Raw genomic sequence first — 26,519 nt, forward strand, 5'->3', positions numbered from 1 at the left:
GTAATTTTTCTTCTTCAATTATCTTTGAAATGTAAATCTTTACTTTCATATGTCAGTGATTGGTTGGTTGTTGTCCTTGTTCTCAGAGAGGACCCAAATGGCATCGTATGTTTGAGTTGAATTTCAGCGTGTCCAACTGTGGCTGAATAGACCAACACAAGCTCAGGATGCTCTGCCACAGGTTGGGCACAAATAGTCCATATGAACATTTGGGCTAGTTTCGCTAATTTTGCTCATTTTGTGTTTCCTTTGGGCTAATTCAATTCTCCTTTGCTCATAGAGCACTGTACCTTCTCTGATGAGGTCATCCATGCTGGGTGGTCCTGTGCCAGTGACTCCCGGGTCATACAATTGATTCCAAAATTCTTAAGAGATACTTTGAGAATGTCATTTTATCGCTTTTTCTGACTACCTTGTGAGCACTTGCCCTGTGTGAGTTCTCCAAAAAACATTTTTTCGCAATTGTATTTTACACAAGCAACAGAGACTCGATCCGTACTTTGTTGCATCTCAGCTTCAGTGCACAATCATCTTCAAAGTTTCTTTGTCAATTCTTTTCTTTCCAGCAATTATAAAATAAAAATTATATATTCTTTCCCTCTATCTCTTTGATGTAACTAGAAACTATATAAACTTTAGGAAATCTCTTCTTTGGGTTGTTATTTTTTTGACCACTGCTAACACATATATTGGTTTTGCCTCCTAAATGTCTGCATGTAGACAAATATGATTGGCAGCAATACCTATCAATGAATTATTGCATGGTTCCATAACAATCTGGAGAATCTCAAAGGGAGGAACAGTGTGGGTTAAATGGATCAAAGTTGCAAATAGGAGCAAGAAGCTCAAAAATATCCTCAGTAGGTCAAAAATGATATGTGACTAGCAGCCAACTCCATTTTGTTTTTGTTGTGTTTTTGTTCCAACTTCATTTTGGCAGAACATTGGTATATCTTGCTACCTTGGTGATCTACCTTTAAATATTTTGCATCTTTTCAACTCCCTTCCTAAGCAGTTTCAGTAAAGCATATAAAAGCTTATGAACAAGCCTCTAGATGCACTTATGCAGTGGTTTGCACTTCAAGGATAGATCGCCAGCCCTGGAGAAAGGAAGACCTAAGTTTATTTATTTTTTTTTATTAATTTTATAATTATAACATTTTTTGCCAGTACATGTGCATAAGTAATTTTTTTTTTACAACATTATCCCTTGCACTCCCTTCTGTTCCGAATTTTTCCCCTCCTTCCCTCCACCCCCTCCCCTAGATGGCAGGCATTCCCATACATATTCAATATCTTATAGTGTATCCTGGGTACAATATATATGTGCAGAACCGAATTTTGTTGTTGTTGTTGTTGCAAAGGAAGAATTGTATTCGGAAGGTAAAAAATAACCTGGGGAGAAAAACAAAAAATGCAAACAGTTTACACTCAATTTCCAGTGTTCCTTCTCTGGGTGTAGCTGATTCTGTCCATCATTAATCAATTGGAATTGGATTAGCTGGAAGACCTAAGTTTAAATCCATCCTCAGATACACACCAGCTGTGTTCTCTGGTCAACTCATCTCACTGCTGCTTACATCATTCTCCTCTATAAAAATGAGCTAGAGGAGGAAATGGCAAATCATGCCATTATCTTTTTTATTATTAAAGCTTTTTATCTTCCAAACATATGCATGGATCATTTTTCAACATTGACCCTTGCAAAATCTTGTATTCCAATTTCCCCCCCTTCCCTCACACCCACCCTCTCCCCTAGATGACAAGAAATCCAGTATAAGTTAAACATATTAAAAATATATATCTTAAATCCAATCTATGTATACATATTTATACAATTCTTACACTGCACAAGAAAAATCAGATCAAAAAAGGGAAAAAATGAGAAAGAAAACAAGATGCAGGCAAAAGACAACCAAAAGAATGAAAATCCAGCCTCAGTTCCCTCAGTCAGTCCTCTCTCTGGGTGTTGACACTCCATTATCTCCATTCCATTGTTTCTATGTGCAACAGACAGTGAGGGGTTAGAAAACCTGCTCCTATTATTATTATTTTTTTGTTGCTTTTGTTTTTCTTCCCTGATTATTTTTACCTTCCAAATACAATTCTTCCTTTGCAACAACAACAACAACAAAATGCGGTTCTGCACATATATATTGTACCCAGGATATACTATAAAATATTGAATATGTATGGGAAGGCCTGCCATGTAGGGGAGGGGTGGAGGGAAGGAGGGGAAAATTTGGAACAGAAGGGAGTGCAAGGGATAATGTTGTAAAAAATTACCTATGCATATGTACTGTCAAAAATGTTATAATTATAAAATTAATTTTAAAAAATTGGAAAAAAAAAAAAGAAGAAAGAAAACCTGCTCCTCCAATCTCAGAAGCCCTCCAGTAAAGTTTACCTGGGGAAGCTTCTGGGGGGAAAAAAATCTAATGAACCCCCAGGATTTCTGTCATTTCTAGGAAACCACAGAGAGGAAATGGGTCTGTGTAGTCTGGGTGCTGCTGTATGCTGCTGTACTGCTCTGTATCGCCAGTGTGTCTCTTGCCCTTAAATAAACTATTCAACAAAAGCTGTTGAATTCTGGAGTACTCAGTCTGGCAGCCAACCAGATGCCCTGATGAATATGGTACTGTGGTTCAGGAGCCTAAAGCAGTGGCTTGACTGAGAAACTCCAGGATGTTAAGAGGAGGGATTTTTCCTTTTATCTCACTTTCCCACAAGCTAACAAAGAAGAGACTTAACTATTTAGCCCTTATCTCTGTATTATCTGGCCACTATCTCCCTAGGCCTGGATTTCTGGTTACATTTTACTTGCTCCTCATGTGACTCTGCTCTGATTCTGGTTAATGTGGTCTTGATCTGGCTAAAGAAAAACTGCCGGAAGCTCTGAAGTGAGGAGTGTGCAGCTAACTACTAGGACTTCCTTTTTTCACTCTGGTCTAGTTTGATGACAAGAATATATATTTGGCACAAGTCTCAATACTGTTTTAGGCGGAGGTCAGACATTTTTTCTTTAGAGATCTCTTACTATCTGACTGCTTGTACTTTTTAATACAAATGAATTTTTAAAAATTATTAAGCACCTATTCTATCTATTCCAACAATTCGCTGAGCACTGAGGATAAAAAAAGAGGCAAATGACAGCGACATCGTGACTACCCACAATTTTTTTAAGGATTGCCATAATTATTTTCTGATCAACTTTTTTGGGGGAGGAATTTCTCAGGCTCTAGGGAGTCTTCCTGGTAAGTGGGACTCAGAAATCATGTAGTGTTGTCTTATTTAAGTCCATTTTCCATGTGAAGAGGTTTCCAGAACTACAAGCCCTCCTCTCCCACTGACTCGATTTTTCCTTTGTGCCTCATCTGTCTAGCATAATTACTATTTTTATCTCTTCTTAGGCAGTTTTGATTTTTGTGTCTTAACCTTGAAGTTCAAGAAAAAGCAAAAGAAGAGAAAAGGTTTTTGCAATAAATTTCAATTGTGTAATAAAACGAGTTCTACATTTGCCTTGAGACATGACAGTGACATCAAGATATGAGGGATCCAGAAAGTGGAAGCAAAGGAAAATATAGTATAAAATCCATGTAGAGAGAGATACAAAGTCCATAGAAAGTTATGGGCAATTTAATTCTGGAGAGCAATTTGGAACTATGCCCAAAAAGTTGTCAAACTGTGCATACCCTTTGACCCAGCATTGCTGTTATTGGGCTTATATCCCCAAGAAATACTAAAGAAGGGAAAGGGACCTGTATGTGCCAAAATGTTTGTGGCAGCCCTTTTTGTAATGGCTAGAAACTGGAAGATGAATGGATGTCCATCTATTGGAGAATGGTTGGGTGAATTATGGTATATGAAGGTTATGGAATATTATTGCTCTGTAAGAAATGACCAGCAGGAGAAATACAGAGAGGCCTGGAGAGACTTACATCAACTGATGCTGAGTGAAACGAGCAGAACCAGGAGATCATTATACACTTCAACAATGATACTGTACGAGGATGTATTCTGATGGAAGTGGAAATCTTCAACATAGAGAAGAGCTAATCCAATTCCAGTTGATCAGTGATGGACAGAAACAGCTACACCCAGAGAAGGAACACTGGGAAGTGAATGTAAATTGTTAGCACTACTGTCTATCTACCCAGGTTACTTATGCCTTCGGAATCCAATTCTTAATGTGCAACAAGAAAATGGTATTTACACACATATATTGTATCTAGGTTATATTGTAACACATGTAAAATGTATGGGATTACCTGCCATGGGGAGGGGGGAGGGAGTGGAGAGAGGGGGGGATAATTTGGAAAAATGAATAAAAAAAAAATTTAAAAAAAAAGTTATGGGCAATTTAAAACTGTTAGGAGTAATTTATATTTCCTTTTATTAAATGTTATTATTTGGGGCTCTCCTGGATATTTGACTGTCTCCTTTTAATACTAACCTCATTTGACTGAAACCTGATTCATGGAATGATTTAATACTAAGGGGAAATTTTTCTACATTGCTGAGATAAGAAATCAAAAGAGAGTTAAGGCTTCCTTAAGTAACTTAACATGCTTTACTTGTGGAAGGATTTCCCCCTGATTCTACCCTTCTGTTATCTTTCTGATATAAAAATGTTCCCTTCCCAATTAAGGGATTATTATGTTCATTTTATTATCAAAATTATGAAAGCCTATTAGAAAAACATTTCTAAATGTAAAAAATTCTTTCTCGTGTCTCTCTGATGTAATTTTTCTTTTTTGTCAAAAACCCCAATATTGTTTTCTGAATCTTGAACATTGCTATGTTTAAACATAATAAAACTGGGGCTTTCACCTTTGGAGTTTCTGTGTTTTAATAGACTTATTCACCAGCATTTACCTATCACATAAACTCAGTAGGAAATATTTTTCCTCTAAAAGGAAAAAAAAAGAAAGTCAAAGTAAGTTGGAAAACTTTGCTACAATGCGGACATGAAACTCAAATAGAGCCTAATATGAAGTAAAAGCTTGATTTCCCCAAAGGGAAGAAAGATATGGGACAATAGACAGTCTTCCTCTTTAGCAATGATCAAAATGTCAGGTTTGGCCAAATGAAAAGCCTGGTATTAGTGGGGTTTTACAGAAAGTATGAATTTTAGATCTCACAAAGACAAAAGAAAGCTTTCCACACCTGCCCGTTTTTTTTTTTTGTTTGTTTGTTTGTTTTTTTCTTGAGGCTGGGGTTAAGTGACTTGTCCAGGGTCACACAGCTAGGAAGTGTTAAGTGTCTGAGACCAGATTTGAACTAGGGTCCTCCAAAATTCAAGGTCGATGCTCTATCCACTGCACCACCTGGCTGCCCCCCACACCTACCTACTTGTGAGTTTCATTGGGAAAAGTGCTTGCTTTCTGGGAAGCTGCTTAAAGTTAGTTTTGAGATTTCTCATGATTCCTAAGCTTTATTATATCAATCCTGATATTCTTATTAATGTAGAAAACGAGCTGGAATTATGTCTCAGTGTTTTAAATTGAGCTTTTTAAAATATGAACGCATGTTGAGCTTGATGAATTCATGGCATGGTTGATATGTGCTCTGACTTGTGCTACTCTTTTAATCCTTTGCTTTTAGCAAAAACTCTATAAAACTCTGCCTCTGTATCTGTTTTGCATTTCATAACATTCTCTATCTCTTGTTTGTCCCTTAATTCTTTCCATCTCCATAGAACTGATAAGTAAACTGTTCCTTGCTCTCTGATTTGCTTATGGTGTCATCCTTTATATGTCAATCATGTACCCACTTTGATCTTATCTTGGTATAAGGTATGAGATGTTGATCCATGCCTAGTTTCTGCCGAACCATTTTTCGGTTTTCTCGGCAGTTTTTGTCAAATAGGGAGCTATCGCGGTTTATCAAACAGTGGATTACAATAGTCATTTACTACTAGACATGATACATTTCAATGTTTCTTATCTTACCTAAATCATATCTGGCCTATTCTGTTCTTCCCTATTTCTAAGGAGACAAGTTCTCAATTATGCCCTTCAGGAACCTGTTTGAAATAAATAAAGGTTTTTAAAAGTAATGTATAGTGATTAGAAAAGATGTTATTTCATTAAGACATGATGAGCAATATCCAGTATGTATTTTTAGAAATATAATTAATGGGATTTTATTAGGAAGCACAGTCTTACAGCCAAATTGAGGATACTTTTTAGAGTCATTGTAATCAGTGAAGTGATTTTAAAAATTAGACAAACTTCCTTAAGTGGACCATTTAATACTAATACATTTTCTCCAAATGCCCACATATATAAAATGGTGATATAGCACCTACTTTTCGGGTGGTTGTTAGCAAATGAGATAAGATTGATAAAGCACTTAGCACAGAGCCTGACACATAGTAGGTACTATATAAATGCTTATTCCTTTCCCTTTCCCTCCTGGTCAGTGAATGCAACTAGTATAGCATGTTCCCAACTGACATATGAATGAAACGATTTATGTGACTTCCCTGAAGATGCGTTCAATTGGATTGATATCATTGGGCCGTTTTGCATGGCATGTTTTAAATCCTTGAGCCACTATAAAAGTTCTGTTAGTATTTATGGCATTGGTGAGGTTCCTGCACTGTGATATCTTTGTACAGAAATGCTGTTGAATTGTGAGAGTATGATTTATTTACAAATGCTGACTTAGAAGGTCAGCTCCTCTTTTTTATCAGAATACTGTGGTTTTAATAACAAGGCCGAATGCCCTTTTGGTTAATGACTATATTAAGTATTTAAAATGGTTGTATTCTGGTTTGTCACAATTGACTTAGGAACTTGGAAAATTGTCATCCTTGAGAAGCTTAGTGAGACTTTGCCAGATCCCCTAAGTTTCTGCACTCTTATTAAAATCATAAACCCTCACCAGCTCTGTGAAAGAAGCTACTGGGAGGGGTCCAGAAATGCCTCTTGTAAGACTAGAGATAATTTCCAGAGTTTAGTTTAGCTTCCCAAGGAACTGAAACTTCCCTTACAAACTCTCACACTTAAGAGGGGGTTGCTTAAAGTTTACTTATATGATATAAAAATAATCTACATAGCAAACAATATTGATTATTATGAAATCTATGGAATCTCAATGGATAAAATGCAACTCAATATATCAGCATTATGTCTGAGTCAGTTCTATTGGGACATCCAGGCAACATGGCAATCAGTTTCTTTGGATTTTGAATGAAACCCTGAATTTAAATACAAAACTCCAAAAATAGTATTTTCTTAATTTCTAATGATTGAATTTGCTTTAGGAGGTGCTAAATCAGAAAACTAAAAGCTTCTGGAAATTTTGTATTTTCTTATTAAATACTAAGGCTAAAAGATTTTACTAATTGTTATTCATTGTGTGCTCACAGATATTGCCGTTACCTTGGGAAATATTTAAACCCTGCTATTCCCAAGTTATGAAAAAGGGAAACTTGCTATGTAAGGTGAAACATTTGACTTGCTCTGAGTTTGAAACCAAACATAATTACTCAACTTATTAAGCTGATTGAAGTTATCCAGCATTAAAGGGAAAATACTAAGAGCTATTCAAAGGAAATGATGAGAAAGGTGGGTTTAAGTGCTTGGTAAAGTGGAGAAGATAGCCTTATAAAAGTAATGGCAGGAGCCTCTTACACTTTCCTTATTGTGTTGTGGACACCCTGTGAATAATGTAGAATTCTCTTTCTGATCAGCTGCTCCCAAAAGCATTGGCGCCTATACTGAAATCAAGCAGAGCTAAAGTTCTCCTGGTATGTCTATAATAGGGCAGTCTGTGATCTTAGATTTAGGCCTGTGGGAACAATGTTGATTTGATGATTTTACAACCATGTCTCTCCTTTCATAGCACCTTTCTCTGTGACAGAACTGCAAATATTTTATAATGGACCTTTGTGGCAGTCTCTGAATTGTTAAATATAAATGATCCAGTGGCTTTGGGATTCCCCCCCCCCCCCCTCCGCCTTGTTCTGGCTTTGGGACCATTACTTATATCACTTTCCTAATCTTGGTGTCTAGAAAGCATTACTTCTTGGACCTACTACCTCCTTGCTCATTGGTTTCCTTGTTATATATTCCTGGATACGATTGAGATTGTAGAGTTAGCACATCATTTCCAGATGATCTGCTTATACAAACATATCTACATCTTCCAGGGAGGTAGGATAAAGATCTAATATGACAAAGATCTAGAATTTTGAATTGTTAAAATTTTTTAATGAAGCAGTAAACCTCTTTTTTTTTCAAATTTATTTTATTTATTTAAAGAAACAGAATAAGAAAAACAGAAAAGGAATACAAAACAAAATAAAACAAGAGATCATTGTCATGTGTTCAGCAGAACAGTAGGGAGGGCTCAAAATATATAACAAATACCAGTTCAAGACAGTATATATATATTAGAAGAAATTATATTCATGAGTGTCCATCTTTTCTTTACTTCCTTGTAAATTATTCTTTTGTTCTCTGCTGCACACTTTTAAAATTTTATTTTTTCCTCCCCTTCCTCCTTTCCCCCCACTATCCCAAGTAGGCTATGGTTAAGAAAGGAAATATTTATATATACATTTGTAAACATATACATATACATACACATACACACATACCCCCATACATACTCACACATATCTTTCCTTTCCCTGCTGACCCTTTGGTTTAATTTGAGCAGTAAACTTCTTTAAGGAAAATAAAGATTAGATTGTTTCCACTTGAGAATTAGGAAATACCTGAAATAACTGATTGGCTTTAAAATGTTTCAGTGGATCAAGCAATATACTTTAAACTTCTCTTGATAATTTAAAAGATTTTTTTCTTTCACTAAATATTTCTCAATTATATATTGTAAATGTTTTATATCTATTTTTGAGAATTTGGAATCTTGTGATAACTGTAATCATATTAGTAGCCTTGAAATGTCTGTTATCCCGTGGAAAATAATGAAAAAGTTTAAGCAGTATTGATGTTGGTAAATGATATATTTTAAATTTCATGTAAAAAAGTTGAATTGACGCTTTCACATATAGAATTGTGACAATACTTTCATTCCCCTTTCCGTCATTCCATCTTAAATCACTTAGCTTTAGAAGAAAACCTTTTATCTCAATTTGTTGAAGCAAGAACTTCAGGCAAGTTGCATATATAAAATAAATCAACACAAATCCTGGACTCCTGGTTCTCACGCCCTCCCCCGCCCCTCCCGCTCCGATCCAATATGATACCAGGTCTGTCTATTTCACCTGTATAGTCTCTCTCAAATGCACCCTTTTCTGTCCTCTGACACTGTCCCCACTCTGGTAGAGGTCCTCATCACTTTACACCTGGACCATTACAATAGTCTTGCTGGTATGTATGTCTGACTGCTTCACGTCTCTCCCAATCTCAATCCATCTTCCACTCAGCTGATAAGGTGATTTCATGGGAGCTGATCAAATCACTAAGTGCAATATTGCAATCCTTGGCTCAAAGGGCCACTTGGACGACACTCTATCTTCACTAGTAGAGAATGATTACTCAATACCCAGTACCTGTAGAGGGTAGAGTTAGTGAAAGAGAGAAGAGAGATCTGGGCTCTTCTGGCTTCCAGAGCAATGACATGCACAATTCCAATCTCTCTTCGAGTCTATAAAGAAAGAAAAACTAGGAAGAAGCTGACATTTGAGGAAGTAAGCAATCTGATTGTGTCTCTATCCCCAGCTGGCTACATGAGACTTCAGGGAATTTTTCCCTTAGACATCACCAGGGATTTTCTCAGCTGAACTGAGTTATTTCACTCCTAAAGGAAGGCTCATTCCCTCTGTATTGTCTGCCGTTTGGTCTCATATGTACTTTCTCTGATTTCTGATTTGCTACTAACTTGGATAAATGTATTTTATTTGTGATTTGCTGTTTCACTGCCGACCTGCATCTAAGTGAGAAGAGAACCAAACCTTGGATATGGATCTTGAGGCCCTTCTTTCTCATTAAGGGATAGCAATCAGGAATATAGCTTGAAACTAAAAATATTTTCCTTAAACTAGCGTGGGCACACATGGAGCAATCTCTAGAAAAGATAGGAGCTAAAAAATGTTGGTATTTGGCAGTTGAAAGAGTTATTGCCCAGGTGTAGACATACAAATCTATAATCACCCTGGTGGTTGGCCCATACTAATTACCATTTTGGAAGCCGAGAGATCATTCAGTGACAAGAGAACTAGGCCTTTTAGAGCACTCACTAGGTTGTTATGCTCATAAGAGATAAAACTGAAGATCGTTACATGCATATCCAGGTGACAATGCTAGAGATTGCCCATATGAAATAAGCTATGCATATAACTGCATGTTTATTAGTACACGTGTGAATTACTGTATATTTGAGTATGCTGGTTTCTTACTCTGTCGTTAAATTCATTTGGCTATGTTTTTTGTTATGCTCATGCTGGAACAATGTTCCAGCTCTGTGCTACTTTTTAAAGTTTTTGCATCTATGTTTACTATTTTTTATATATATTTGCCTATTGATAGTTTTATTATTGCAGCTAGCTAGAGTTACTTTGTTAATCACCCTTGCTACTTTTGACTTATCGCTGGGCACCATGGATATGGATGTGATTCTCCTAATGTACAAGTTATGTCCTGAATGTGGTTTAGGAATTTTGTCACTGGCATAGCCTCCCAGATGGTGTTCTACACAGTGCCACGGGCACTACATGTGCATTGGTTTGATTTCAAATCCAATGATACCAAGGGTTGGTTATCTGGGACCAGCAAAATTACCTTTGTTAGTTCAAAGCACTATTTATGTTGTAAAGATGAGATCCTAGGTCCCTAGGTGGGGTGAGCAGAGAAAGCCCCGAGTACTGATAAGGTTATTCCCTGAGGCAAGCAGGGCAGGGCCCTGATGGGAATCAGCTCCAGCTTACAGTCCCACCCCGTGGAAGTCTTAGATAACCCAACTTTACAGTACCAATAGAAAAGCCAACTGATGGTTTCAAACCCCTGAGGCTAAATCTTCCCATGCAACCAGTGGATCCATTGGGTGAATATGTACAGTGATTTTAAGTCTCATGTGAAATGAGTATTGAAAGAAAATGTGGAGAAGACTTAAAAGCCGATTTGAGAAATCCATATGTTATGTGGAGGCTAAAATGTATTTTATGTTAACTATGTTGTGTTGGAAGTAAAGATTTGAAATGAGCTATTTTCTCTAGCTAATTTAAGTATTCAAGTTCTCTTTTAAAATATTTAACAATGCTAAATGAGTATACTTAAACACTTTTCAAAAAGTATCATATAATTCAGGTGAGCCAGAGTGAGGAGGTTAACTGAAATACCCATTCATAGACTTGTGTCATAAATTGGATTTTGTGCATTGTTCTGATGAAAACAATAAATAAATAAATAACCTTTTTTGGGGTTTGCTGTAAATAAAAACAAAACCAAAACCAAAACCAAATCTGCCTATGGCATCTTTGCTGAGTCCCTTTTGGCTTGGCCTACCAAGGCATTCTGCTTCATGGTCTCTTTCCTTTCCCCTCCTCCCCCATACCTTATGGAGTCTTTCTCATTCTTAGCTAATTAACTCTTTTAAGGGCGCTAAAGTCCTCTATGGATTTAGGGTGCCAGCTAAGGACATGCTTCCACTTCATGGTGGGTCCCCTTTCTCTTGGTAAATTGTGAGTTCCACTAGGGAACTTTCCATTGCCATTTGTAAAACTTCTTTGCTAATTGTACGTCCTCCCAAAGCTGTTTCATTTTCGCCACTGCCTGCGTCTCTCTTCATTTTGCCTCTTCTCATAAATAAAAATGCCTTTTTGCGAAGAGAAAGGTTAACGTGAATTGTCACGGGACTGGACTCCCACATTTGGTGCCGATTTCTCCTGGATCTCAGTATTTGATGCCGGTCCACGCTGATCTTTGCAAAAGGCTACGAAGTTTGACCCGGGAGAGGAATGTCACCTGACCGCCACTGGAGTGGGCTTCTGTCCTCATCGGTAGGGATAGAATCGATTCCTTGGCTGTATGAAAGAAGAGTTGGTGAGAGCTCCAAAGAAGGGAGTTCAAGGGTCTTCCGGCTTCCCTCTTCGAGAGAGTGATGCCCAAGTGTTCTTAGGGTTCCTAAAAGGGGAAAGACTGGGGAGAGGCCTGTGGGGAGGAGCTGCTGACCTCTATCGGTCACGTCCCTGTGTCTAGCTTGTACACTGGAATCTTGGGGAGACTCTCCTGACGGCCAAAGCGGAGCTTATTCCGTGGGTACTGCCAGGTCCGTGCTCTTATTGGCACACTTTCTCGGATTTGGGCAAATGAGCGTATCCGCCGTCTGTGCATTCCCTGTGGAAGTGCATCTGGGCCGCCTTCGCCATTAGGGGATGGTGAGTGGGAGCGAAGTGGGATTACAAACGAACAGGGATTTCCTCTAGAACAACAATATGTAAGGGGGACAGACAGCTAGAGGAAGAGCCTGTCTCTCCGTCTCTCTCCCTTCCCTCCGCCCAAACCCCCCTTCCAAGCAAGAATCGCGAGTTTCCCTTGGCGACGGGGGCGAGGGGAGGGCCGCCCGAGGCGGCAGACCCACGGGCACACACAGAGGCCTCCGGGGGCCACACTGCACAGCGCGATAATAGAGCGGATGGACAAAAGGAGACATTTCGGGCCTGGTCTCTCCGAGACACCCGCAGTTCGTAGGCATAACCCGGAAGTAGATCGAGCAAAGGACCCTGGGAAAGTGCAGCGGGAGTACGTGACTCGCCGACTCGAGCGCCGCCTCCACTTCCCTTTTCCCTCGGGCCGAGCTCGGCTTTAGAGCTTCCCCAGCCGGCCTAGACCGGATAACAGTCGCTGCTCACGGGGCTTCTGGGAGAGTCTGCCGTAGCCAGAGGGAGCCCTGGCCGCGGGGGCGGAGTCGCGGACCCGGACTAAGCCTATAGCTGCGGCCCGAAGACGAGCGATGGGCGGACCCCGAGAAGTCTGCGTCCGTGGGAGGGGAGAAGGAGCCGACCAATGGGGCGGCTCGGTGGGGGTGGGGTCGGCCCAGACTGACAGGCTGCGAAAGTCACCTGAGCGGCCGGGCCCTGCCAAGGTGCTGTGCGATCATGGCGACAGGACTCCGCGCTTCTCCGGCCAGCCCGACAGCCGGCGCCTCGGCCATGGGCCGCTCGGCCGCGCCGCCGCTGCTGCTGCTGTCGTTGTCGCTGTTCGCGGTGCTGGGCGCCGCCCCGCCGGCCGCCGCGGAGCAGCAGGTGCCGCTGGTGCTCTGGTCGAGCTCTCGGTGAGCGGGGCCGGGGAGCCGAGGGCGGGCGGGATCGGGGGCCGGGGGGGCCAGGGGAGCGGAAGGAGCCGGGGCCCGGGAGGCCCGGGGAGCGGAAGGAGCCGGGGCCCCGGCCTTAGTCCTCCCCGGAGATTCCCGGGCCCAGCCCGCGGGCTGCCCGCCCCCGGAGCCGAGGCGGCCTCCGGCCGGGGTTCCAGCTGCTCGGGTCTGAATCTTCCCAAGGCTGGAAGGGGAGAGGGCGCCTCGGCCCTGAAAAAGGGGCGCTCTTGTGGACGAGCGAGAGGCTCGTGCCCGCGTCTCCTTAACCCTTGATGCCCCTTGCCCCTCCGTTCCTTGTGACAGGGATTTGTGGGCGCCGCTCGACCATGCTCACGAAGGTCATATCACTACGGACACGCAGCTTTCCTCCTACCTGGCCCCTGCCCTGGAGAAAGGCCCCCGAAACGTGCTGCTGTTCCTGCAGGAAAAAGTAAGCTGGCTCCCTTCCCCTCGCCCCGGGAGCCACATGCAGGCAGACTGCAGCAGTTTTCAGGAGGCCCAGGTGGCGGCAGGCCTCCTGGCTGGGCCTTAGCGCCCTTCTAACGGGCCAGGTGGTTGTTCCGGCTCCTTTGGGTCCCTCTTCTTCCCCTGCCGGGCCGCCCTGGTGGGAGAGGGGGGAGGGGCAGGTTGTAAAAGTCCTCCATGAGAAGTGCCGGGGGCAGGTAGAGGAGAACTGTCCTTAAGGGCCTCAGCTTCCTTAGGGTGGCTCTGTATACCAAACACAAGCTAAGTGAAGGGGTCAGAGTCAGAGTGGGGGGGGTTAATGCTCCCACCTAGATGGGGGGAAGGGAGAAGCCGGGTGGGTTTGTATACTAAACACTAGCTGGGCGAGGGGGTAAGTCACCTTACCAGACCGGATGGGTCTGGCGCCCGCAGACTCTCCCTTCTCTAGGCCAGACCCCACCCAGCTGCCACATTAAATGGATGCTCCAAAGCAGGTCTTACCTTATTGTTTCTAAATTGATCTAAAGGCGCCTTGGCATTTAAAGCCGTTCCCCGCCGGGATCCAGCCTACCTTTGCAGGGCCGGCCGGGTTAGTCCCCCCCGCTTCCCCACCCGGAGCACCCGCTCCTTTGTCCCAGTTGTGTGGCCTCACCTTTGCCTGTTGGAGGCTGCTGGATCCCTCCCAGTAACTGGGGGTGGGGTGGGATGAAGTTTGATGGGAAGAGGAGGTGTGCGGTTAACCTGGAAGAGTAGGAGGGAGGTGTGGGGAGCTGGGACACATGTAGAGGCCACTGCCACCCACCCCCACCCCCTGTGTTTGCTTCTGTGGCGCAAGCGACGGGAGGATGAGTGGCCTGCCTTAGGTTTGTGCGGCTCCCGCACTAGTGAATGACACTGCCCCCTCTCCTGCATTTCCCGTCCTCTCAAAGGAAGCCTTCTTTCCTTCTGCATCTGCTCTGAGGGCCCAGTAGCTGGAATAGGCCCTAGCGTGTCCCGAGCTCCAGAGAAGAGCTCCCTGGGAGCAGAACTAGATGTACTTCAGATGATCCTTTCATTCCAAGTCACGCTCCGAAGCCACACTTCAGTGACAGCCCTGGGGAATTCCTGAGCCGGCTCTGGCCTTCTTCCTCTTCGTTTTCTTCCTCTCCCCTCCTCCCATCTTCCTCTTGGCTGGTCACATGCTTCACTGGGTGACACTTGATGGTTGCCACAGCTCTGCTTGCTCTTAATTTCTTCCTGGTCTGCTGACTGGATCACGGCCTGATCTTCCCCAGGATCTTTGGCTTGATCCCTTCTTGAGGAAGGAAGCAAAAAGCTGACTACGCCCAAGAACACTGAATGGTGCTGTCATCTCCCCCTGTGTGAAGATGGCAGACTGGATCAGTTCTCCCTCAGGTCCTCCGCCCCATTGCCCTTTGGGAAAATGTCACCCCGCCCACAAGTCTGAAGAGGCTTCTTTCTCTGCCTCTCTTTTAGCTAAGCATTGAGGATTTCACCGCTTATGGTGGCGTGTTTGGCAATAAGCAAGATAGTGCTTTCTCTAACCTGGAGGTAAGTCACCTTGCCTTCCCCCGCCTAGGTTCCTTTGTTCCCATGCTATCAAGGGCTTATTCCTTATCTTCCAGCCCCCAAGGCCGCTCCCCAGAGCCAGTGTTAATGGCTACCCGGCTGACTGGGATTTGGGGGAAAGGGAAGGCTCTAGGATCTGGGACTGTTGAGTCTGGAGTGTGGGGCAGCTTTTGCCCCGGACTGCAGTGCTCTGGGAGCCGGGCTGGAAATGCTCCAAGTTAGAGAATGTGGAGTGCTTCGAAATCCACCAAGAACTGTTGGATGATGTAAATGGAGACGGTGGGAGAGGAGACCAAGAAGAGCTTGGGTTTTAAAAGGCTGTTGGGGAAGTGGATGAGGGACCTAGGGGGGAAGAGGAGTTGTTCCTCTCTTGCCTGACTTTTCAATCCTCAGAATGCTCTGGAATTGGCTCCGTCTTCCTTGATCCTGCCTTCAGTGGACTGGTATGCAGCCAGTACTTTGACCTCTTACCTGAAGGAAAAGTTGGGAGCTAGTCCCCTCCATGTGGACCAGGCCACCCTGAGGGAGCTGAAGCTCAACGACACGCTGCCTGCTCTGCTCCTCCTGAGGCTGCCCTACACCACCAGGTACTTGCCAGCCCGGCCTTTCTGGGACACGGAGCTCTCCGCAGGGCCTCGGCCTGGGTTCGTGATGGAGATCGAGGGCAGTAGAAGCCAAGCCCCCGCTCTCCAGGGTCTGCGCCAAGGGTCACGTGGCCGTGTGGAACCCTCTGCTGTGAGCAGAGCTTTGTCTTGAAAGGGTCTCGGGCAAAGTTCTCCAACTTGTATCAATCTCTTTTATTAGCTCTACCTTCTTTTATGAGTATATCTCCCTTTGCTTTCTCCACCCAGTCATCCCTCAAGTGTAAGGTGTTTCCACAGACGGTGGGTTTTAGGGATCATAGAAAGCTTTTCTCAAAGAAACCTTGAGGAAGGTAGGGATTTGTAGGGGAAGAACAGGAGGCAAAGATAGGCTTGAACCTGGCGTAAAACCAGTGAAGCCCTCGCTAGTGTTGGAGTATGGGAAATGAAGCTGGAACAGGGAAACTGGGCCGCTGGTGGGAAAGAAGGCCTTGAATTACAAGTAGGTGGTTTGTAAAGCAGCCTGCAGCACCATTTCCCAGGATACCTGGGATTTGTCTCTGGCCACTGACAGATAAAGGCGCTCTCACCCAGGGAGGGAACCCAGGCTCTCGCACTGTCTCCAAAGGCCTTTCAGTTCAGACTCTTGCTCTGGGTAGGGACTGGAAAGTAAGGGAGGTCTCTTTGTTTCCGACAGTTCTGGCTTGATGGCGCCCAAGGAAGTACTCACAGGCAATGGTGAGTTGGGGTACGAGAGCCCCTCGTCAAACCCTCCACATAACGTCCTAGGGGCTCCTCTGGCTTCTCTGGGCAGTCTTCCTGCAGCCTGCCTGCCAGTGGCAGAGTGCTGGCATTCAGAAAGGGGCTGGCCTGGTAATCTTGGCGGCCTGGGTTTGAAACCCTGTTCTGCTTGCCTTTGTAGTGTTAGGCAAATGACTCCTTATCTGGGGCTGAATTTGCTCTGGAGAATGAGGGAACTGGATTCAGCGTTCTCTGAAGTCCCTTCAGTTCCAAATCTAGGGGCCGGTGAGATGCCCCTCCACGTGCCCAACATCATTCCGATGGCTTGGATTATGGGGCCACTCTCCCAGCAGTCTAAGGGACTGTGTCTGTCATGGGTATCGGGTCAGTGAGGGAGAAGGCAAGCGACCCACTCCCATAAGCAGCAGGCCCCTCTGAACCCTACCTCAAATTTCTGGGAAGTCTGGGGGGGGCAGAGAGTTGCTGATGTGCTCTAATTAGCCCTTTATCTCTCTTACCCTTCTCTCCCGCCCCCCCCCCCCAAAAAAAAAAAAAAAAAAAAAGATGAGATCATCGGGCAGGTGATGAGCACGCTCAAGGCCGAAGGCGTACCCTACACAGCCATACTGACGGCAGTCAGGCCTTCCCGGGTAAGTCTCAGGGCCTACTTTGGTGGAGCTGGGCCACACACAAGCCTAAGTAAGCTGGCCTGCCCAGCGTGTGGAGAAATGGAGGCATTTAGGAGGGGTCAGGCATCAGTCCCAGGATTGCATTTTGTCAGGAGCATGGAAGGTTAAAGTCCGGTTTGGTTGGAGCTTCAGGTATAAGGACAGGAGCAGTGGGGAATCAGGCAAGTTGGGGCTAGGTTGCAGAGGGCCTTTGTCCTCTACGCAGTGGGGAGCCATGGAAGGTTTTGAGGGCCTGGGGTGACAAGATCAGAATGCTGTTCTTGGGAAGGTGAGTTTGGTGACTTGGGTGAGACTGAAATTGGGGAGAGAAGTGAGGAAGCTGAGTTGAAAGCATCGCAGAGGGCCTGGGCCACATCTCGAGGTGTAGAAAGGCGGGGACAGATGGCAGATGGCTTCAGGAAAGTTGGGGGCCAGAAAGAGGCATCAGAGCTACTTCTGCTCTGACCCAAAAGCATGGGTCAGAAGGGGGCCTCGGCAGGGGCATTGCACTGAGGGATTTGGTGAGCCTCTGCGCTGCAGTGAGTGGATCATCGTGCCTGCTATTGGCTCTCTCAAACAAAGGGTGTCGTTTGCAGGTGGTTCGGGATGTGTCACTGGTGTCTGGGGGTCTGGGGCGGCACCTCCTTGGGGAAGATGAGGGTGTTAAGCCTCTGCCGCCCTCAGCACCTCTCCTGCCACCAGTGAGCTACAACGATACGGAACCTCGTATCCTCTTCTGGGCCAAGAACTTCACTGTGACCTATAACAGTGAGTCACATGACCTGACTCCCCTCACCTTTGGAACCTCGGCACTCAACCTGACGGGCTCCAGCTGGAACAGCTCCTTTGCCCAGTAAGGGGGCTAGGATGAAGAGCTCTGGGAGGGTAGCGTCACAGGCACAGGCCTCGAACAGTGAGGGCAGCAGCAGAAGGGAAGGGAAAGAAGGTTGAGTTAGTTGGAAGTTAAGAGCCCCAGGCCTGGCTCTGGTATTAACTCCCCTGCCCCTTATGGGGGGAGGGGGACGAGTCCGTGGGGCCCAGGGGAGGGGGGAGGCAGGGAGAAGCAGTGTCCCTAGCTAGCTGGCTTTGGGACACGGGAGGAGAGAGCCCCGCCTTCCAGGCAGAACCACTCTCCGGGGAGCCACCTATTTCCCCAACAAGATAATGAAAAGCAAATGCATCCCAGGACCTGAGAGCTGGAGGAAGGCTCCTCAGGGTGATGTGCCCTGGTAGGCTTGAAGATGCCCTAGTAGATGAAGGCCTTCCCATTTTGCAATAATTGCTGGCTAGTTCTTCCTGAACTAGAGCCTGCATTGGCCTCTTACAAACTTCTTTCCTTCTCCTCTCTCCCCCATTCCCATTGGCCAAGTCCTTCCTTCACCCAACTGGAATACTGTTCATGTGTGTCCCCTCCCTAAGTCCTCTCCTTTCCAGGCTTAACCCTTCAGGCCACCTTCAGATGTCATCAGCCCAAGGGACCTCCAGGTGGCCCTCCCGGCCCCTCTCTAGCCAATCAGAATTAAGAGCGTTGGGCAACTTCTAGCTAAGGCCCCACTCTGTGGGATTCTCTGTTCCCCGTTTCTGGGAGCCCGGCCTCAATGCAGCCATCCGAGGATGGCACATGCTTTCGGGGGCTGTCACGGCATGTGCTACTGGCTCGACGCGTATGGCCTTGCTGGCTGCTAAAGTCTCCGGGCTTCTCCAGAACCACTGCTTCCTCTGGGTTTCTTCCTTCTTATACTTGGTGTTTCTGCAAAGCAAGCAACTTGAATTCATCACGGGCAGCTCTCTTCCCTTGGATGCCAGCTTCTGAACCATTTTTGTTGTTTGCTCTCCCAGAGTAAAGTCATTCTCCTTTCCAGAAAAAAGAATTCAGTGCCCCGTCCCCCCGACCAAAGGTCCTCTCCTTTCTTTTTTCTCTTGATGTAACTAAAATCAGTCCCTCTTTCGTCATGAGTGTTCATCCCCAGCTTCCATTCAGCCTGATGCTCTTTTCACAGCACCGTGACGCACTCTTCTATTCGTCTCCTTTGACCTGAAGATTTCAGTTCTGACTTAACAAAACTAAGTTAGTTCTCTGTTCATCCATATTGGTTTCTTCAGAGAAATCCCATTCTTCATCAGGAACGGCTTCCCTCTTTCTCATCTTCAAAATTTCAGAACGGAGCCTCCTGTCGCTGCTGAGCTGACCCCCTTCTTCCCTCTAAACCCATTGAAATACACTTTTCCAAAGCCCCGGTTCCATGGCAGACTGTGGGAAGTTTGCTTTTCCTTCTCTGTCATAAACCGCAGGCTCGAGTGGCCAGCTCCCCTCAAGGTTCTCAGCGCTTCTCTCATGTCAGAGTTCCATCCCTCCTTTATCCTAGGTTGGTTTCTCTACCTTCTGAAGAATGAAATCATCATTCAGGAAAATCCTCGACCGCTCGGCCTTTGGCCGACGGCTGGCTGACCGGAGGCCCCTCTTGCTCTGTCGAGCCTCTGGGCTTATGGCTTCTCTTTTCCAATCTGCTCGTCTCCCTCCCTCTCTTTTGATCCAGGAGTCACTATTACATCTAACCACAAAATCGCTTTCCTCCTCCTTTGACGTTCTTCCTCCCCTGATTCTTGGATTTCCTTGATATTCTCCTTCTGACTCCAACCCCGCTTCTCCCTATTCTGTTTCTTTGGAATAAGGTATTCAGAGGAATGGCCAAGACATGGGTTTCATCCCACCCAATTTCCATTCCACCCATGAGATTTGTCCCCTTGGGGTAGGATCTATTCTTAGTGTTTGTTACCCCAGTGTTAGCTATTTGACCCCTGGGGTCATGAGCGGACTTCTGTCTCCTTTCTTGGTCGACCTCTTCACCCAGAAAGAGCTGTCCAAATGGAGGTCAGGTGGCCAAGTCCATTAATGGTGGCCATTTTTTAAACGGGGCAAGAATCCACCTTCTCACCTACCCACTCCCCTCCAATTGAAAGCTGAAGATTCCAAACTGAGGCCTTTCCCGACATCAGAGGTGAATCCTGTTTCATCTGGAGCCCTCTGGAGTAGGCTTGGGCTTTACGCTGGCCAGAGGGGCTAGTTATTTTGAACATATTTGTCTCTCGTGTCATTTACTGAACTCCCTAGAGTTTGTTTTGCTCGGGACCAATCCCCTCCTTTAAAATGCCCTCTACTCTCATCCGCTTTCTTCCCTTGGCCTCTTCTTACCCAATTCCGTGTGTGTCTGATGTCTGACCGGTTCGACTGAGAGATTGAGCTGTGGGCCTCTCCCTCCAGCGCCTGCTACGTACCCCCTGACGATGTGAGATCAGTTCCCCTAACCTACCTTTCCCTTTCTCTTCAGTGTGTTCTTCCCCTTCATTCAGTTCATCAAGACCTACCAGAACCTCTCCCAGGCTTTGTCCTGTGACACCAGATGATGATGATGATGGTGATGGTTCAGAGGAGACACATGTATCATCTCCCCATCTTTGAATGTAATCATAATTGTTAAGATTTATGTATGATAATTAACATTTATGTAGCATTTACTGTGTCCAGGTACTGTACTAAGTACTTTATAAATGTCCTCACAACAACTCTACGATGTAGGCACTGTTATTAGTCCCATTTTCATGGATGAGGAAACTGAGGCAGGCGGGTGAAGTGACTTGCCCAGAGTCACATGGCTCATCAGTGTCTGAGGCTGTATTCAAACTCGGGTCTTCCTGACTCCAGGCCTGGTTCCCCCAGCTGCCCTCCATCATTGTTCATGCATACGTTTACCTTTTGAGTTTTCTTCTAATTCCTGGCTTTGAACTTCAGAGTATCTTTGCAGCACTGATCCTTTCATCGGGAATACTTAGAAGCCCTCGATTCATTCATCCTCTAGTTCATTTCCTTTTTCCTTCGGAGGCTGCTAATCATTTCACAGCACACGAATACAGAGTGTTGGTAAAGAAACCATCTTGGCTCTGAGCCATCGTAGGTCATTACTTTGTTTTGTTTTTCACTGGGAAATTGGGAGAGAGGCCTTTGTGGTGGGTTTAACAGCTCTCGGTGGACCGCGGCAGCAGGGAAAGCCGATACGCGCATGATAAACTTCGTTCAGAGAAGCAGGGCGGACTGAGGCCTGGCTCTAGTGGAGCCCCTCTGGAAGGTTGTGGGCAGCTCCGGGCATATTTGAGGAAGCTGGCATATATGCCCAAAGGAGACAGCACTGAAAGGGTGTGAGAGCCTAGCACCAGTGGCTTGGAATATGTGAAGGCTGACTTTGAGGAGGAGGATTTGACCTCTACTGCTTGGTTCCAGAGATAGCAGGAGCAGTGGGGAGAAGTCAGGGAGGCAAATTTAGGTTTCTTTCAGCAGTGTAAACAGCCAGTTACTAACCAACCAAGGAGCAGCGTGAACTGCCCAGAGAGGTGGGCGGGTGATTTGTTGGGGGTCTGGAAGCAGAGGCCTCATGTCCACTTCTCATCCGGGTCATAGTGTGGCTTCTTACTCAGGGTCAGATGGCTTGGCTCAGGCAGCCTCAGAGCCCTTTGAATGCAGGGATTCTGGGATTTCTCAGACAACCCAGTGAGCTCATTGTGCCGTGAGAAAGGCTGCACTTCAGAGAAACTCCAGCATACACGACTTGCCCTTAGATGAACATTGTCAAGCCCGGCAGTCTTAGGAGCTGATCATGGCAATGGTCTCTACTGCTCTGGGCTACTAATATTGGCCCGGGTGCCCACCTCCCGAAGCTGGAGTCAGGGATGCAGCAGTGGCAGAAGTTGTTTGGTGGACTGCACTTATTTGTTACAAGGCTTGGGGTTTTCCTTTTTGGGGAGAGGGGGAGTTAGAATAAATAAATGCTTGTTCATTAAAAAAAAATTTTTTTTTAAAGATAATTACCTGTTGATGTATTGGAGAGTGGCTCTTTTTTATGTCTTCAGAGTTGTCCAGCTTCACTCTGTGAGCCTCTCCTGATTGCTCATAAAAGTGGATGCTTTCCCTGCCCAGAAGTACTGAGGGTAGCTTTCCTGGCCCTCTAAGCTGTTTGACATAAGCTCGTATGTGTCTTGTGCATCCACTTGAAGCTTGGCTTGTGGCTTGAGGTATTGTTCTGACCCTAATTGCTGCCAGATTGCTGGCTTTTCCAGCAGGTCTTATCCGATCAGGCGGCCTTGAAGCCTTGGGGTCCATCCAGAGATGGTCATTCGCCTCTGTGCACCGTGTACCAAGAGTTGAGGTTAATTTTGGGAATTGACACTTTGTAGGAGAATTTGAGCTCTGTACATCCTCTCTCTCTTGTGCCATTGTTTCTCTAGAGATTCACTTTTATTATTTTTTTTTCCTGTCTCTTTTAATAATGGTTTTAGAAGAATTTCTCTTTTTCTTTCTTCCTGCAGGATTTTGTTGGTAATGGACAGAAATGCCGACGGTTTTTGTGGGTTTATTTTCTGTTCGACTTTGCTGAAGTGATTTTAGCCTCTTTTTAGCTGACTTTCCTTCACCTGCAAAAAGTGAACATTTAGGTTTCTCTTTGCCTTTGCTTAATCTCTCAAACTTCCTTTTCTTGTCCTATGGTTCTAGGCAATTTTTCTGTTACTGTGTTAAATAATAGCAGTGCTACCGATGCCTCTGCCTTCACCTTGTTCTCGTTGGAAAGGCCTTCAGCCTTTCTCCTTGGCGTAGAATTTTAGGCAGCCAGGTGCCACAGGGGACGGTGGACTGAAAGTCAAGAAGACCTGAATTCAAATCTGCCCAGATATACTAGCTGTGTGATCCAGAGCAAGTCCCTTAACTTTGGTCTGACCTCCCCCCCCCCCCAATTTCCTCATCTGTAAAATGGGGATAGTGATAGCACTCAATGAGATATTTGTAAAGCACTTTGATGAATGTTCTTATTATTGTGGCCAGGACATTTTTTTCTGAGGCTCCATTTGGACTTTAGAAGTTCATTCTTGTAGCTTTACCTCTTGGCAGCCCTCTCAGTGTGTATGTCTTCACTGTGGTCAAGATTTTCATCCACCCCAGTTTCTGGATTGGGCTTTTGTGCTTGGGTCAGACGGTGCCCTTGCAGTTCTCAGATATTGTGAACAGGCCCCGCTTTGTCCTGGGAGGGGAAGGGGGGCTCAGATGGGATCCACCTTCTGGAATTCTTGGCTTTTGTTAGTCTCTTGACGACATGGCTTAAGTTTGGGCCTTGGTGGCTCCTTGAACCCAGAGTCGCCTTTGTTCCTTGCTACGACCTGAAGAGGCCCAACCCGGATGACGTTTGTGCTGGTGGCAAGAGCCCTGCTTGATCCCTGGTGCTTTGCTTCCCAAAGCTCTGTCTCCTCCTCTCGGTCCATGCTGCTTCCGTGCTTTCTTTCCGTTTACCCTGGATGGAGGAAGCGCACAGCTTTATCCCTTTTTTAAGTCATTGGTCCTATTTTTGGAGCTCTATTGGGGTGGCAGGAATGTTCACATGGTTTTCTTTGAACACGACCGTGGGGCCAGTGGGTGGTAGGGCTATGTATGCCTTGGGAGTTTTGAAGCCTGGTCCAAGCCCCAGCTCCATTCTCAACTTGCTTGACTGAATCCCTGCCCAGAAGTTAAGAACAGTCCAAAACCCTTCAGGCTCAGCGGTACTGAACGCTTTGGTGCTAGAGGCACTTTTTGATCGCTAAGGCCGGTAAAGCTAAGCAGCCCTTCCTTTCCTCTGTTTCCCAGGCTCGTTCTGACGTATAAAAACCTCTTCGGGCCATATCTGACACTCAAGTAAGTGCCGAGAGTGGAGGCCGGGGGGGGGTGGGGGGGTAGAAAGCTTTGGCCCATCTCCCCTCATCATCTGCCTTTCTCTCCCAGGTTTATCTTGAGAAATCATTTCTACCCCGTTTCAGCCCGAACCTGGTTCACCATGGATCGACTAGAGATCCACTCCAACAACACGGTGGTTGTCTTCAATTCCTCATATATCACAGCACCTAGTATCTATTCCTTTCACTGCCAGTCCGTTAGCACTGACCGCTCAAAGGATGGGCTCCTAATGTCCTCTCCTGCTTCCTCTGCCTGGCGGGTGAATCTCCAGAATTTCCAGGTAGGCTGAGGAACACAGGGTGCAGTCCAGTTTTAGGGGTTGGGAGGAAAAGCTCCTGGAGGGGAAAGGATCCAGGACCCTGGTGAAGAGGGCCAGCTTTTCATCACAAACCCAAACCGGGAGGTGGAGACTGGGGAGGATGATTAGGGGATCTGGAGTGTGGAATTGAGGAGTGTAAGTAAGCTTACAGATGGCATCAGTTTTCTTAAAAGGCTGCATGAGGTCCTGTGCTAAGGGATGGAAAGTGGGAAGGAGGTGAGAGTGAGTCAGTTGAGGACGAATGGTCAGTAGCAGGGGCCCAACTGAAACTAGAGAACATCAAAAGCAAGTAAACTCCACATTCTTGGGATCGGAGGGAGCAGATAGGGCTGGGCCGGGAGGGTGGGATTCCCAGGGTTGGAACTTGGAAAGCCGGATACAGTGACAGGACGAGGAAGGGGCGAGAGATTGAAGGACGTTGAGCTGAACGAATGAGGGTGGAAAGTGAGAGCAGTAGATGGTGACGCAGGGAGGAGTGGAATGACCGGAATTGAGTTGAGATGAAGAATAGATAAAGGGAGAAGGTGGAAAGTACAAAAAGAGGAGTAGGGACAGACACTTGAGTCCTTGGGTCATAGAAGTAGAGCATTCGGTCTGACATCAGGGTTATGACTGGGTGTGGAGTAGATCATCACAGGATAGCACAAGCGTGCTATCACAGGAGATGAAGTCGGCGAAGATGAACGTGGTCAGACGTTGGGGCAGCGAGAAAGACGGAACTCCTTGGGAAAGAAGGGGGGGAGGGATGGAGTGGGGTGGAATATCTTTGTGGAAAACCTCAAAAGGAGAGAGATTGGCAAATGATGAGCACAGTAGCACAGGATTTGGCTGAGAGCGAGGATTCATCCCCTTCTTCCCGACCGCACTCCGTCTTTTACATAGGTGGGGAGTGCCATAAATGCCTCGGTCAAGATATAAAAACCTCTCCGGTCCTTGGGGCCGTTCGCCTTCCCCCCTATCGCGTTGGCCACAAACTCCTCAGCACCTACTCCAGAAGGGACCCTGAGCTCCCCCAGTTCCCTTTGGATGCTATAGCCCTGGGCCCTGCCCAGCGGTTGAGTCTCTCACCTCCATTTTCTTTCTTCCCTTCAAGATTCAGGCCTTCAACTTATCAGGTGGAAACTTCTCCTATGCCAGTGACTGCACCGGCTTCTTCTCCCCTGGCATCTGGATGGGGCTGGTCTCCTCCATCTTCATGCTTTTCACCTTCACCTATGGGCTGCACATGATCCTCAACCTCAAAACCATGGATCGATTTGATGACCACAAGGGCAGCACTCTCTCTGTGCCCCTGACGGAGTGACCCTCCCAATCCCAGGCGGGGAGGGGGACCAGAAGAGTTGGAGGCAGATTCGGGTGACTTTGCCTCCTGTCTTTGGAAGGGCTGCCAAGCTACTACTCATTTGTGCTTCCTCAGTAGCTAGGCCTCCGTATACCTGGTTCCTCTTGGTTCCACCCCCCATTAACCCAGAGCTTGTCGTTTCCTTTCCCTACTCTGTCTGTGGTATCGAAAGCGCTGCCGGCCTCTGACAAATAGCCCCAGTGAAAACCGGGAGGCTGGAGTTTAGCTCTGCCTCCTAGAGATAGCTTGAAGCAGCACTTCCTGTGGGGAGGCTCTTCTCTGTGATGCAGGAGGCAGAAGGCAGCAGCCACCCTTTGTCCCTCTGGTCCAACAAGGTGTATACATTCGTTCCCTATATAGGAATCACTTATTTCAAAGGGAAAGGAGTAGCTGGGACCACTTTCTTCCTGCTGGTTGTCTAACCTTATTTATTTTCCCTAGATCGCTGCCCTCAGGTCTAGCTACTTTATTGTGTGAAATGTATTCTGGGAATTAGATAAACTATAGTCCTGGGATTAGAAGGGAGCTCTAGGTGGGGAGGGGGTTCCGACTTGAACTTGGTCATTTGTCTTGTTTGCTTCCTGTTTTTAGTTTTTCGGTGATGCTACAGTTGGATGTGATTAAAAAATTGAAATAAAATTCTAAAGCCTCCATGACAGTGCTGCTGTTCATTCGTTTTGTGTGGCTTTGCTTCCGGAGGAGAGAGATTCTTTGTCTGAGGGATTGACCAGTATGTCATGGGTGGTGGTGGTTCAGTCTTGTCTGATTCTTTGTGATTTCATTTGAGGTTTTCTTTCTTTTTTTTTTTTTTTAATTAAAG

General features: G+C 45.8%; 1 protein-coding gene across 1 annotated transcript; it reads left to right on the forward strand.

The window, feature by feature from the left end:
- The first annotated feature begins 12,983 nt into the window (after positions 1-12,983).
- ATP6AP1 (ATPase H+ transporting accessory protein 1) lies at positions 12,984-26,350 on the forward strand. The gene is made up of 10 exons (XM_074278132.1): positions 12,984-13,245; positions 13,588-13,714; positions 15,205-15,279; positions 15,691-15,884; positions 16,576-16,616; positions 17,184-17,269; positions 17,884-18,140; positions 23,952-23,999; positions 24,087-24,318; positions 25,451-26,350. Exons 1-10 carry the CDS (start codon positions 13,070-13,072, stop codon positions 25,658-25,660), a joined length of 1,446 nt encoding a protein of 481 aa, XP_074134233.1. The 5' UTR covers positions 12,984-13,069; the 3' UTR covers positions 25,661-26,350.
- The last annotated feature ends 169 nt before the right edge of the window (positions 26,351-26,519 follow it).

Source organism: Sminthopsis crassicaudata, chromosome X, assembly GCF_048593235.1.
Source record: "Sminthopsis crassicaudata isolate SCR6 chromosome X, ASM4859323v1, whole genome shotgun sequence".
Lineage (NCBI taxonomy): Eukaryota > Metazoa > Chordata > Mammalia > Dasyuromorphia > Dasyuridae > Sminthopsis > Sminthopsis crassicaudata.

What these genes read in the sequence shown, in the direction of transcription:
- ATP6AP1 (XM_074278132.1), top strand. Translation starts at nt 13,070, where the DNA reads ATGGCGACAGGACTCCGCGCTTCTCCGGCCAGCCCGACAGCCGGCGCC. An exon ending in GTGCTCTGGTCGAGCTCTCG is followed by an intron (nt 13,246 to 13,587) that starts GTGAGCGGGGCC and finishes TCCTTGTGACAG; the next exon opens with GGATTTGTGGGCGCCGCTCG. An exon ending in TGCTGTTCCTGCAGGAAAAA is followed by an intron (nt 13,715 to 15,204) that starts GTAAGCTGGCTC and finishes CCTCTCTTTTAG; the next exon opens with CTAAGCATTGAGGATTTCAC.